Source organism: Delphinapterus leucas, chromosome 4 (genome assembly GCF_059928025.1).
Source record: "Delphinapterus leucas isolate spDelLeu-1000000601 "Yukka" chromosome 4, BTC_Dleu_Yukka2, whole genome shotgun sequence".
Lineage (NCBI taxonomy): Eukaryota > Metazoa > Chordata > Mammalia > Artiodactyla > Monodontidae > Delphinapterus > Delphinapterus leucas.
In genome coordinates, this window is record NC_143132.1 from 93715016 (window position 1) to 93727839 (window position 12824).

The 12824-nt window shown below is 36.2% G+C and overlaps 1 protein-coding gene across 1 annotated transcript in view; it reads left to right on the forward strand.

Moving 5' to 3' along the window:
* Nucleotides 1–11366, forward strand: part of SPATA16 (spermatogenesis associated 16) — a 222963-nt gene extending 211597 nt beyond the window's left edge. The window contains exon 10 of the mRNA XM_022575393.2: nucleotides 11175–11366. Coding sequence (XP_022431101.2) covers nucleotides 11175–11366 — 192 coding nt within the window. The remainder of the gene's footprint in view (nucleotides 1–11174) is intronic.
* Nucleotides 11367–12824: the final 1458 nt, after the last annotated feature.

Here is a 12824-nt window from a genome sequence, read left to right on the forward strand (position 1 = left end):
GACAGTAAAATGTTAAATATAGTACCATTTACAAATTTCAGAAAAAGTGAAATGCTTTGGTGTAATTCTAACAAAACATACACAGGGCTTGTATACTGAAAACTACGAAACTGTAACGAAAGAAAGCAAAGATCTAAATAAATGGAGAGCCATGCTGTGTTCATGGATTGGAAGACTCAACATAGTATAGACATCAATCTCTCAAAATTGATGATTTAATGCAATTCCTATTAAAATCTCTGTAAGAATTTTCATAAAGACAAGACTATTTTAAAATTTATGGAAAGCCACAGTAAACAGAATAGCTAAGACACTTTAGAAAAAGAGTGAACTGAAAGGAATCAGTCTACTGGATTTCAAAACTTTTTATATAGCTACAGTAATCAAGACTTCGTGGTATTAGTGGAATGTAGACACAAAGATCAATGAAACAAAATTGAAAACCGTAAGTAAATTCACATAAATATGCTCAATTGATTTTTTTATAAAGGCACAAAAGCAATTCAATAAAGCAAAGATAGGCTTTTCAATAAATGGTGCAAGAGTATTTGTACATCCATAGGTGAAAACAAACCAAAAAACAAACAAAAAATTTGACCTAAGTCTGACACTTGATACAAATATTGACTCAAAATGTAAAACTTTTAGAAAAAAACATAGGAGAAAATCTTTGGAATCTTAGTCTATGCAAAGCATTCTTAGACGTGACACCAAAAGTATGATCCCTAAAAATCTAATTGATAAATTAGACTTCATCAAAATTGAGAACTTTTACTCTGTGAAAGATTCTGTTTAAAAGGATGAAAAGACAAGTTACAGAATGACAGAAAATATTTGCAAACCACATGCCCAAAAAAAGACAAGTATTTCGATTTATAAAGAACTCTCAAAATTCAACAGTAAAAATTTAAAAATTCAATTTGAAAGTGGGGAAAAGACATGAACAGACATTTCACCAAAGAGAATGTCAAATAAGCACATTAAAACATATTCAATATCATTAGCTATTAGGGAAATGCAAATTAAAACCTCAATGCGATAAATCACTCCACACCTATCAAAATGGCTAAAATAAAAATTAGTAGCAGCATTAAATGCTGGTGTGAATGCAGAGAAATTGGGTCACTCACACATTGCCGGTGGGAATGTAAAACAATACAGCCACTGAGGAAAACAATATGACAGTTTCTTTAAAAAAACTAATTATGCAACTAACAAATGACTCAGCAATTATACTCCTGAGCATTTATTTATCCCAGGGAAATGAAGTCTAATGTTCACACAAAAACCTGTATACAAATGTTCATAGCAACTTAATTTATAATAGCCAAAAATTGGAAGTAATCTAGATATCCTTCAAAGAGTGAATCATTAAACTGTGGTGCATCCATACCATGGAATACTACTCAGCAATAAAAAGGAACAAACTGTTGATACACACAACAAACTGAATAAATCCCCAGAGAATAATGGAGTTATATACTATATGATTCCATTTATATAATCTTCTTAAAATGAAAAAATTACAGAAATGGACAACAGATTAGTGGTTGCCAGGGATTAAGGAGGTGGAGCCAGGAGGAAAGTGGGTGTGGTTATAAAAGGGCAACACAAGAGATCTTGTGGTGATGGAACTGTTCTATATCTTGACTGTATCAGTGTTAATATCCTGGCTGTAATAGTCTACCACAGTTTTGCAAGATGTTACCATTAGGGCAAACTGATAAAGAATACACAGATTCTTCCTGTATTACTTCTTACTGATGCATGTGAATCTGCAATTATCTCAAAATAAAAAGTTTAAAAAACATATACTCAAACCTCCAAATAAATTATGCCATTCAATGTGGAAAAATAAAATTTTATTTTATTTTTTAAAATATTTATTTATTTGGCTGTGTTGGTTCTTCGTTGCAGCACACAAGATCTTCCTTGCGGCACATGGGATCTTTCGTTGCGGCGCTCGTTGGGGGACACAGGCTCTTCACTGAAGCACGCGGGCTTCTCTCTAGTTGTGGCGTGCAGGTTTTCTCTTCTCTAGTTATGGCGCGGGCTCCAGGGCACGTGGTCTCTGTACTTTGTGGCACACGGGCTCTCTAGTTGAGGCTCAAGAGCTCAGTAGTTGTGGCGCGCAGGCTTAGTTGCCCCACGGCATGTGGGATCTTAGTTCCCCCACCAGGGGTCGAACCTGCATCCCCTGCATTGGAAGGCGGATTCTTTACCACTGGAACACCAGGGAAGTCCCCAAAACTAAAATTTTAAAAAGCCATGATACATTGTTTCATGAACGAAGTGATAGCAAGGTTTCATAATTGCGCTTTAACTGTATACTAAACATAATTTCTTTAAAGTGCTATCATTATGGGAATTTTCAATTAGGACTTGGTAATACAGTTTAGCTGGAAGTTTTTTGCACATTTTGTAACATATCACAAGTAGATGACTTAGATTTCCACATTGTACTTTTTTATGACTAAAATACCAACTAACATACAAAATTCACTAAATTTAAATGGAGAAATATGAGGCTTGTTTGCCTATTTGAATGCTAGCCAAAAGCTAAAGGAAACTGCTATACTATGAATAGCAGAAACAACTCTGTTTCAGAAACTAAGTTTATTTTAGAAATTAATTTCAAGCCTGTTTGAAAACAATTGTCATTCTAATAAGAATTAAAATTCAAACCATTTTGGATGATAAATATTTAAAAGCATTTGGTCTGGAAACTAAACTGGAACAGAGCAAGGAAACTAATGTTATCAAATCCACTGTGGTCCACACTGCTAACCGCTGGAAAAACATCCTCGTTCTGTAACCACCACTACAGTCAGAGAAACATGATATTTATTCCTGAGGATCCAATTCTTATTTCATCTATCTTTTGTCTTCTTAGAAGACATCTTTAAAAGCTTTATTAAAAAAAAAAATCCTTTGTGCACCCAATTCCTGAGGCATGAACAGGTACAAACATACCTAATCTTCTCTCCTAAATCCAGACTACATGAAATCCAATAGGAAGTCCCATTTCAAGCCCAGTGTCTTCCTTCTCTGCGTAATCTACCCATGCGTTTATGTTTGAGATCAACCTCCTCTAATTGCCATTATTGGAAAGAAACTACACTGTTTCCCAAGGTATATACTAAGCCTGTGCAGGGGACACCAACAAAGTAGGGAGCATCAACCGACAGGAAAAGTGAAAGGTAGAAATTATCAAAGTTACGTATGAGGGGAAAATTAGAACTTAATTGAGCTATATGGCTTAGTACAGATCTCCTCAACTTACACTGGGGTTACATTTCAATAAACTCATCATAAATTAAAAATACTGTAAGTTGGAAATTATTTAATACATCTAACCTTCTGAACATCATAGCTTAGCCTAGCCTACCTTAAATGTGCTCAGAACACTGAAATTAGCCCACAGTTGGGCAAGATCATCTAACACAAAGCCTATTTTATAATAAGTATTGAGTAGCTCATGTAATTTATGGTACTGAATACTGTACTGAAAGTGAAAACTAGGATGGTTGTATGGGGACAGGATGGTTATAAGTGTATGGGTTGTTTACCCTCGGGTCACAGGGCTGACAGGGAGCTGCAGCTCACTGCGGCTGTCCAGCATCACAGGAGTATCAGACCCCATATTGCTAGCCCAGGAAAAGACCAAAATTCAAAATCCGGTCTCGACTCAATGCATATCGTTTTTGCATCATCATAAAGTTGAAAAATTCTGAGTCGAACCATCATAAGTCAGGGACTGTCTACAGCTGTATTAATTTGCTAAGACTGCTGTAACAAAGTACCACACACTGAGTGGCTTGAACAACAGAAGTTTATCATCACAGTTCTGAAAGTTGATAGTCCAAATTCAAAGTGTCAGCAGGATTGGTACCTTCTGAGGGCTGTGAGGAAGAATCAGTTCCATGCCTCTCCCCTCGTTTCTGGTGGTTTGCTGGCAATCTTTATCATACCTTGGCTGTAGGAGGATCACCTCAACCACTGCCTTCATCTTCATAAGTTAGTCTTCCTGTGTGAGTGACTGGGTCCAAATATCCTGTTATCCAGTCATTTGGGGTTAAGGCCCACCCTAAAGACCTCATTTTAACTTGATGGCCTCTATAAAAACCCTATCTCCAAATAAGGGTACATCCTGAAATACTGGGGGTTAAGACCTCAACACAGGAATTTCGAGGGAACGAAATTCAACTCATCCCAGTAGTGTTTCATTTTAAATGACTCTGGGAGGGAAAGGGCCACCCAGATCTTCACAGTGACTCTCCTCCCCCTCACCACATCTGAATGACTCCCCTTCCAAAGCTCTATTAGGCCATGGCTGTGTGTCCCTTTCTGTTATCATCTCTTATCAGCTTTGCTTGTGTTGAGCTTCTTGTCATTTTTTTCCTTAGTTTGTCCCCATTTCTAACTCTCTATGTTCTAAAACTCAGTTTCTCCCCCAGCAATGCCCTTGGTCTCATGGCCAGCCTTTGCATAAGAAATGGAAACTGGTACTATTGCTTTCACCTCTGGCTCACATGCCTTCAATTACCAAATGAAAATAGGTTGGATCAATGTGCAAATGAAGCCACAGTCAGCCCCACAAAATGAGAGTGAGTCAGTAGCAATCCTCCTTCACAAGAAAGCTCTCAAGTGAACAGAGGGTCTCCTGACCTCAGGGCATCCCCATACTTCCCACCTACACAAAAGATACAAACCAATTTTATAGTAAAAGACTACTGGAGAAAATATTCAAGTACGTTTTATCATGCCTATACTGAAAGTGACTATGAAGTGGTTTTATGTGGGAAAACATTTTAATCTGTAAAAACGTTGCATTTTATCCTGGAATCTAGTAGAAAAATCTTAAGTTTCGATATGCTAAAAAAATCATTAACTGAGAAAACGAATAATCTGATGATTGAATAATCTGAAGCAGTTAATAGGGTAAGAAGGAAAGTGTGCTATAAACTACCTTCTAGTGTTAAGCTAATCCGTAATAGGGGTCCTTTGGATGCAAGATAAAATATTGATACATCTGGAGAAAAAGATATAGGTCTTATAGATATGATCATTTTATAAGTAAAATACAACGAAGTACTGAGAACCCTAGTATCCATGGGGGTTTATATCAACCAGTTCGATACCTTTCTTTATATACAAAACTACAACAACAGAAGTGGTTGGATCCCTCTCATTTCCATAGTGCTTCTCCAATGTGGTACAAGGCAAATTGCAATGGGTCCTTCTTGCACTGAGCACATTTCTATACAGTGAATCCAGGCCAAACTAAACATCATTAAAGTAGTACCTTAAAGTTGGAATGGATGTTAAAAGCTTCTTTAATCCAACCCTCAGCTCACACATGACCCAAATAATTCATACCTGCCAAAAAAGTCATCTAATGTTTGATTTCCAATCTCTGGTGATGAGGGGTCACTATACCTTACCCTAAAACCCCTTCCATTTTTTATACAGTTGTGAAAATATAATATCTACTTTTTTATTCATTTAACTACTCATTCAGCTGTTTATCACTTCAACAAATATTTATTGAGAACCTATTATGAAACCACCAGGCACTACACAATGTGCTATTATAATCCTTGTAGAGGACTTAGACATTTATGAAGAGCTTTCCACAAACATCAAGCCATTTAATCCTCACAAAAACCCTGTAAATAGACTCTGGTTATTAATTTGTTATTTCCACTAGAGATGAGAAAATTAAAGTTCAGAATTTAAGTCACATCACCAGTGAAAGAACTGAGAATCAAACTCGTAATTCTAGATAGTACTCTTTCCAATGTATAAACTAACACAAAACAAATTCATCACCCCTTCACATAACAATTCTGATATACCTAAAGATATCACAGATTCCTGTTATGTATTCTCTTCTCCCCAGTAAACACCTCCAGATCCTCCAACGTTTCATCATACAAATTGGAGTTAAGACCCTGGACATACCCAGAACCGAGCATGATAGCCCATATGAAACAGGACCTGACCAGAAAAGGGAAAAAACTATTGCCCTCTTTGAGACACATTTTAAATATTGTAGTCTATAATCAGATCAGTTTTGGGTAACCAGGGAATACTGTTGATTTACATTGAATTTGCAGCTAATATGTAATATCAGAAACTCATATCTTCCCACTCCTTTCTCTGCCCCCTCTTAATTTTGTCTGTTATATAGTGGAATTTTGAGACCTAATCACAAGACTTTAAAGTATGTCAAACACCTACACTTAGCACAGTTACTGAGGCAGCAACCTCCACAGAGTGGAGGTCAAAAACACAAGAACTATTAGATAAAGTTGTTTAGCTTTTAATTTTATTTCACTTTTATAGGTATGTTTTATTTATTTGTATTTTTTTCTATTTACTGGGCATACACTTCCAGATTCAAGTATTAATACTACCACTAAATAATAGCAATTCAAACCTATGCAAATACTTCACATAAATTGTTTAATTTAATCTCATTAGGACCCTGTGAAGCAATTGACAATGAAGAAACTTTTGTTCCAAGAAATTAAATAAGTTTGCCCAAAAGTCACCAAGAACATGCTGGAGCTGGGATTCCAACCCAGAAATATCTGACTTTGACCCAGCAGGCTGTCTCTCTGCCATGACCACCTTTTTGTTCTGAATAACTGAAAGCGTCATTTTTTGTTTGTCTTTCTTAGGACTGTTTAACTGCCAAAATGCTTTTCACATGGTAAACTACAAAATAGTGGGTTTTTTCTTTTCTATTAGGAGTTTTCATCATTCTGACTTTTAGCCTAGTACTAGGCTATTATTATAGGTCCATTTTTTTTAACACATTCCTGATTATGGGACCTTTTTCTACCTCTTACATTTCTCACTAATCAGACTCATCCTTCTTCCCTAAAACTGTTCATTGAATTTTATTCCTTACCTCATTAAGATACCATCAATGTCTCAAATGAGAAACTTCAGAGTCATTACTAATTCTGCTTGCCTTCTAACCCCAACACAGAATTTTTCATCAAGACTATAGCTCTTACTTCCCAAACATCTCTTAAATCCTTGATGCAGGCCCCAATAGTATTTTTCATATCATATTGCACTGGGCCCTAATTGACCCACCTGCTTCTAGTCTCCCTGGCTGCATTCCACCCCACACAATGCACCAGATTTATCTTCCTAACCACATAGCTAAGTATTTTTCAACTTTTTATAAGCTGACCCCAATCTATATTTCCTGCTGTGTATATCTCTACTCTCTGTTCCCCCATGCCCACATCTATGCTATGTGACCCACCCCTATCAAATAGTCCATGTTCTTTCACAACCTTGCTTTTTTGGATGCCATTTCCTCTGTCTGGAATGAGTTTCTTGTCCTGGCAAAGACCCAGCTCCTATCACCTCCAATACACCTCCACATTCCTTCAGATAGAACTCACTGTTCTGACATTTTTGCTAACACAACTTTTTGTACATAATTCTTATATAAACATTCATGCTTTGTTGCAATCATGTTTTCATTAACGGCCTCTCCTACATGAATGAGTTCCTCATAAACAACCATCTCGATATTTTTGCTTATCACCTTAGTACAGTGCCAAATATTGTACACAGTAGATGTTTAATAAATATTTTCATGAAAGAATGAAAGCACTTCCTTTGAGATCTGAGCTGACTAGAAATTTTCCTGTAATACATATTGGTCTGTTTAGTTACCTCCACATTTCTTCTTAATTGGTATTATTTGTTTTTGTACTGTTAGAATTTCAACTTTGAAATCTCCTGTACTTCTCAGGCTGTCTTCTCTTTTATGGTTTCAAAGTCATCTTTGTTATGAACTTTTGACTCCACAGTAAGTCATGACTGACAGACTTTTGTGCATAAGAATTTAAAAATCCTCAGAAACTAGTCGATAACAATTTCCTAACTCTTTGATGAGGATTATGATTGACAACCATATGATAGGTGAGAATCTGCCCTTTTACTGAGAACTTCAGTTCCCCTCAATCATCTGGAATCCCCAAATTCTCTACAAACCCATTTGGTCTGATATTCACATCTCAGTAATGCCAAGTCAGCACTGGCGCACAGATAGACAAGAAAATGTTATCTGCCCATTTTGCAAATGGGAAAATTAGACCCAGAATGACCAAGGAGACTATCTGATATAGTTAAGCAAGTAGACCCTATACTAAAAAGAAGGTCTAATAAGGCCTCTGCTCCAAAAACTGGCTCATTTCCTTCCTTACATATTTCTTTGTGTTTTATTTCCCTAAGGGCTTTATAGAAATTTCTATCATTTGCAATCTGTTCTTCTTAGTTATATGAATCTATTTTCTCTTCAACCATCATTTTTCTTTCCTTGACTTAAAAAAAGAAAATAAAGAACCAGCTTTACTAAAAACATGTTGCAGCTCTCCTACACTTCAGTAAGTACAGAAGCTAAAACTGACTTACTTTACTGCATGTTCTGTCATTCATCTAATGGTATAATCTAAGAGAATAACCTCTGGTTTGAAAATTATAAGGGCACATCTTAAGACTGGACAAACTTAAATCTGATGTGAGTACAAGTCATGGAATTTTTTGGCTTGGTGTGTCCTTGGAAATTATCCGGGCTAACCCTTTCTTTACTAAAGGCTGGTGAAAACTGAAGCTCAGAAAGGCCAGTGACTTTTCTGGTGTCACAGATCAAGATTATAAGCCAGGCCAAGAACAGAACTCAACACTCCTGACTCCTTTCCCAGTGCCCTTTCTACTTTTGGCTGTTTCAAGTATGGAGACCACACCTTGTTATTACCTTGCCTAGACTCAAAGCTAAACAATGGTAATAGAATGATGGGATATGAAAGTGATTAATCTTTAAGAGAAAAGAAAGCCTTCTGATATGCTTCATACCAGTCATCACTTTGAGTATGGAAAAACACATTGGTTTCTGAACACACTGATGTCTTCAGCTCTATTATCAGAAAGTAGGATTGTTGAGGGTCTACCATATTCTAGTTATTGGGAATAGTGAACACCATGGACCTAGCTGCCTGCCTTATGGAGCAAGCCCAGACGGGAAGATAGATATTATATAAATCATTATAAACAATTAAGTAAAAACTTACAATATGCAAAGAGATGAATCGGCTGCTGTGGGAATATGTTACTGAGAGCCCCAACCTGGTCTGGGTTATCAAGAAGTATGTCCCTGAGGCACTGATGTTGAACCTGAAATCCAGAGGATATGTAAGGGTTCCAATGGGAGTATTCCATCAGAGGACATAGAATTAGGAAGATCAAGGGTGCAGAGAATGCTGCACGGTTGTGTTTAGAAAACTGAGAGATGTACCACAGGGCTAAGGCAAATGTAGTGACAGGAGACAGAATTAGAGACAGAAGTGTAACCAGATCACCCAGAGCTGTGTAGATCATGTTAAGGGCTTGGGAATCCACTTAGGCATTTTAAGCTGGGGGAAATGTGACCAGATATACATTTTAAAAAGATCATTCCAGTATTATTAGGAGAATGGGTTAAAAGGATAGCATGTAGACAGACCAGGCAGGAGGTGAACACCTTAGGCCAGGTGAGACATGTACACAGTCTGTACTCTAGACCTCCCAGTTTAATTCAGCAGTACTCTCTATTCCAATGACATAGCTTGTGTTTCTTCTTTGCCTTTTTTAATGAAAGGCAAACCAGTTAGTCAACACTGCTCTTAATAAACACAATCTTTAAAAAAGATAGCAGCCACCTAATGGATATTTTAAAGCAATTATTTTTCTGTATCATTGAAGGAAGCTCTTCTTGTTGCATTAGGGTTGTAATTGTAACTGTATTTGGACTAACTGCAAACATTATCACTGTAAAGAGCTTTGACTTAAACCATACATTTTCAGCGCAAATAACATGAGTGAGTAATCAACTCTATCGAAGCAACAGTAAAGTGCTATCCATCGTGTTTATTTTGATTGTGTTCTGTGTTAATTTTTTACTTATGGTTTTGGTGTAAGTTGGATAGTAAAAGTGGATGGAATACCTAGAATAATGCATTGACTTCATGACAGGATCCCAAAATATTCTGTCAAATCATTTTGATGATTGCTGCAATAATCAGATATCGTAAATATGTACTTTTGGAAAAATTTACCTGAAGTAATTTTAGGTTTTCAAAAAGAATTGTTTTCACATAAATAAATTATCTTATTTTCTTAAGGAAACCAATGGACAGTTTTCATCACCTTGTGTGATAGAAGACCTAACTATAACATATAAATGAGTGCTACCATTTATTACTCTTTTTGACAATCTGAATTATCTTTTGGATATTACTCTGAATGATAAATCAAGTGATTTAAAAGTAGAGCTCAAAATTGGAAAATTGAACTTGTAAGTGCTTTTATCTTAAGTAGACAATATGTTAATATACCTTGAAGAGTAAGTGCTCTAGCTTTGAGCTAACTTTACGACAACAGGTTCTTCAGTGAGTGATTTTAGACTAATACAATATGCAGGTTTTGGGAATCAGGGTTACGTATGAATTGTTTTTCATCATGAAAGCCCAACTCAGCAGATATGTAAACTGTTTTACTCTGACAAATAGTATAATACATTCAACCAACTGTCACTGAATAATGATAAGTTTTCTTTGGAGAAAGACAAATAATTTATTTCTAAGAACTATTGTTTTGTATATCGTTATTTTATCTTATTTTATTTCAACTTTTGATTTGGCTCTTGCTAAGACAATGTGGAATATTCATTTTTCTCCCAAGTTGGCCTGGGGTATACCAGTGCTAGAATCTCTGGTTTTGAGGGGAGTAGATTTTGTTTCGTTATTCTTTTAGAAAATTGAATAATTTTTCACCATTTATTCCTTTTCGAAATCCCTGGTTTTACTGACCAGTAAAGACAGCAGGTGATGATAATCCCCAGTCCCATCCCCAATATGGGGATACCACTCATTACCACTGAGTGGTAAAGCAAATTCCTGCATGTCTGCTTCACGTTCGTAAAACAAAGGACCCTGAAATTAAAACAAAAAGGGGGCTTTTACACTTAATTGTGTCTGTCTCCGCCAGTTCTGTTCCAACCTGGACCTGTATGTGCCGTTTACTTTTAAGTTCCTCACCATTTTCCTAAGTACACAAAACCTGGGGAAACAACAACGAATCTTGTTGTATCTGTTTATTTCTTCTAGGTTGGACGAATTGAAGACTTTCTATACCAATTAGAGGATAGTTTCTTAAAAACTAAAAAACAGAGAACTGCTCGAAGGCAAAAAACAAAAATGAAGCGGCTTCAAACTGTGCAGCAAAAGCTAGTCACTGGAGAGCAGGCAACACCACCGAGACGTTCCAGAAAAAGGGCCAATGGCATCTCGCCAGCCTGACTGTGACAGCCCAGCAACAAAGGCCTATGCCAAAAGAATGAGGTGGTGCCCCTCTTGGCAAAGAGGGTCTACACTTCGTTAATCTCAACTGGCAGCAATAAATGTTCTCAGCAAGTTTGGCCTGACTCTTGCTCAAATTCGTCTTACTTAGTTAAACAGCTTATAAAACAACCATTGCCGCCTCTTTCACCTGTCTTGCTCTTTCAACGCTGACTAAAGTACACCAGGTCTACCCAAGTCCACTTACAGTATATGGGCATATTCATGTGTATTCACTAAGGATTAGTCACATACCATATACAGATATGGATAATATAAATGCAGATTTTTTAAATTATAAAATGGATAATATACTTTCTCAATCCTTATAGAGATAGCCCTATGTGGTATGGCTGATATCATCAGTTATTTCACTAACATCTGTATTCTTTCCTCTGGATCCTTCATATCCCCTCCCCTTAAATGACTCAACACAAATGCATATATTTGACAAGATAATGAGTCAAGAGCCATTACTCAAGACCTCAGTTAACAACAAGGAGGTCTGAAGATAGAGTAAGAAGATGGGACCCATATACAGAGTAAAATAAACAAGAAAATGTAAATTTTAAAAATAATGGAAAAAATAAGATCTCAGAGTACATTAATAACATGAAAAGGAAAAAAGGGAATAAAATATTTAGTGCTGAATTTTTCATTATACGGTGAGATTGTAAAGGAATCAATAATTTAGCCTTACGTATATGTTAGATTTGTGTAGTCATAATTATGCAAGATATAAATATTTTGAAACTTTGAAATAAATTACGACCTTGATTTCCCTGTGGACCATTTGCTTAATTCTCACCTTTATCAAATAGTTTCCTCTTTTACCCCACTCCACCCAGAGATCATCATCATTGCCATCATGTTCCCTCAGGTTAGTTATTAATATAATGGTAGTCAGTTAAAGACAGGGGCGTTTAAGAAACTCCTTTTTGTTTCTAGACTCACACCAGCAAGGCATCTCAGTTCTGTTCTCATAAGTACTGGAAAATAATTTCTTTCTATGGACACTTGAGTCTGTAACCAAATGTGGGAGTCTAAGACAAATGGCTCAGCCTCCCATCCAGCCAGTTCTGCTGTTATCCCTTTTGACCACTGTCCAGGAACTTCCTATTAATAAATATATATATATATTTATATCCTTATAACATTTTATATATATATATATATATATATATCCTTATAACATCTCTAGGAAACAGAACTTGTTGAGCTTTGAATTTAACTTCAGTGTTAAAATTTTATTTCCAAAAGAATTTCTATGTTCTGTAATATTTTAATTAATTTTTTAATTGGGATGGAATCTTAGCACTGCCTGTTTTCTGAAAGCCCTGTTGATATTCAGTAGCTGTTCAATTGCTTTATCTTTGTTCTTCAAAAATTAGTGTTCTCTCATTCCACAGTGTTAAAAGA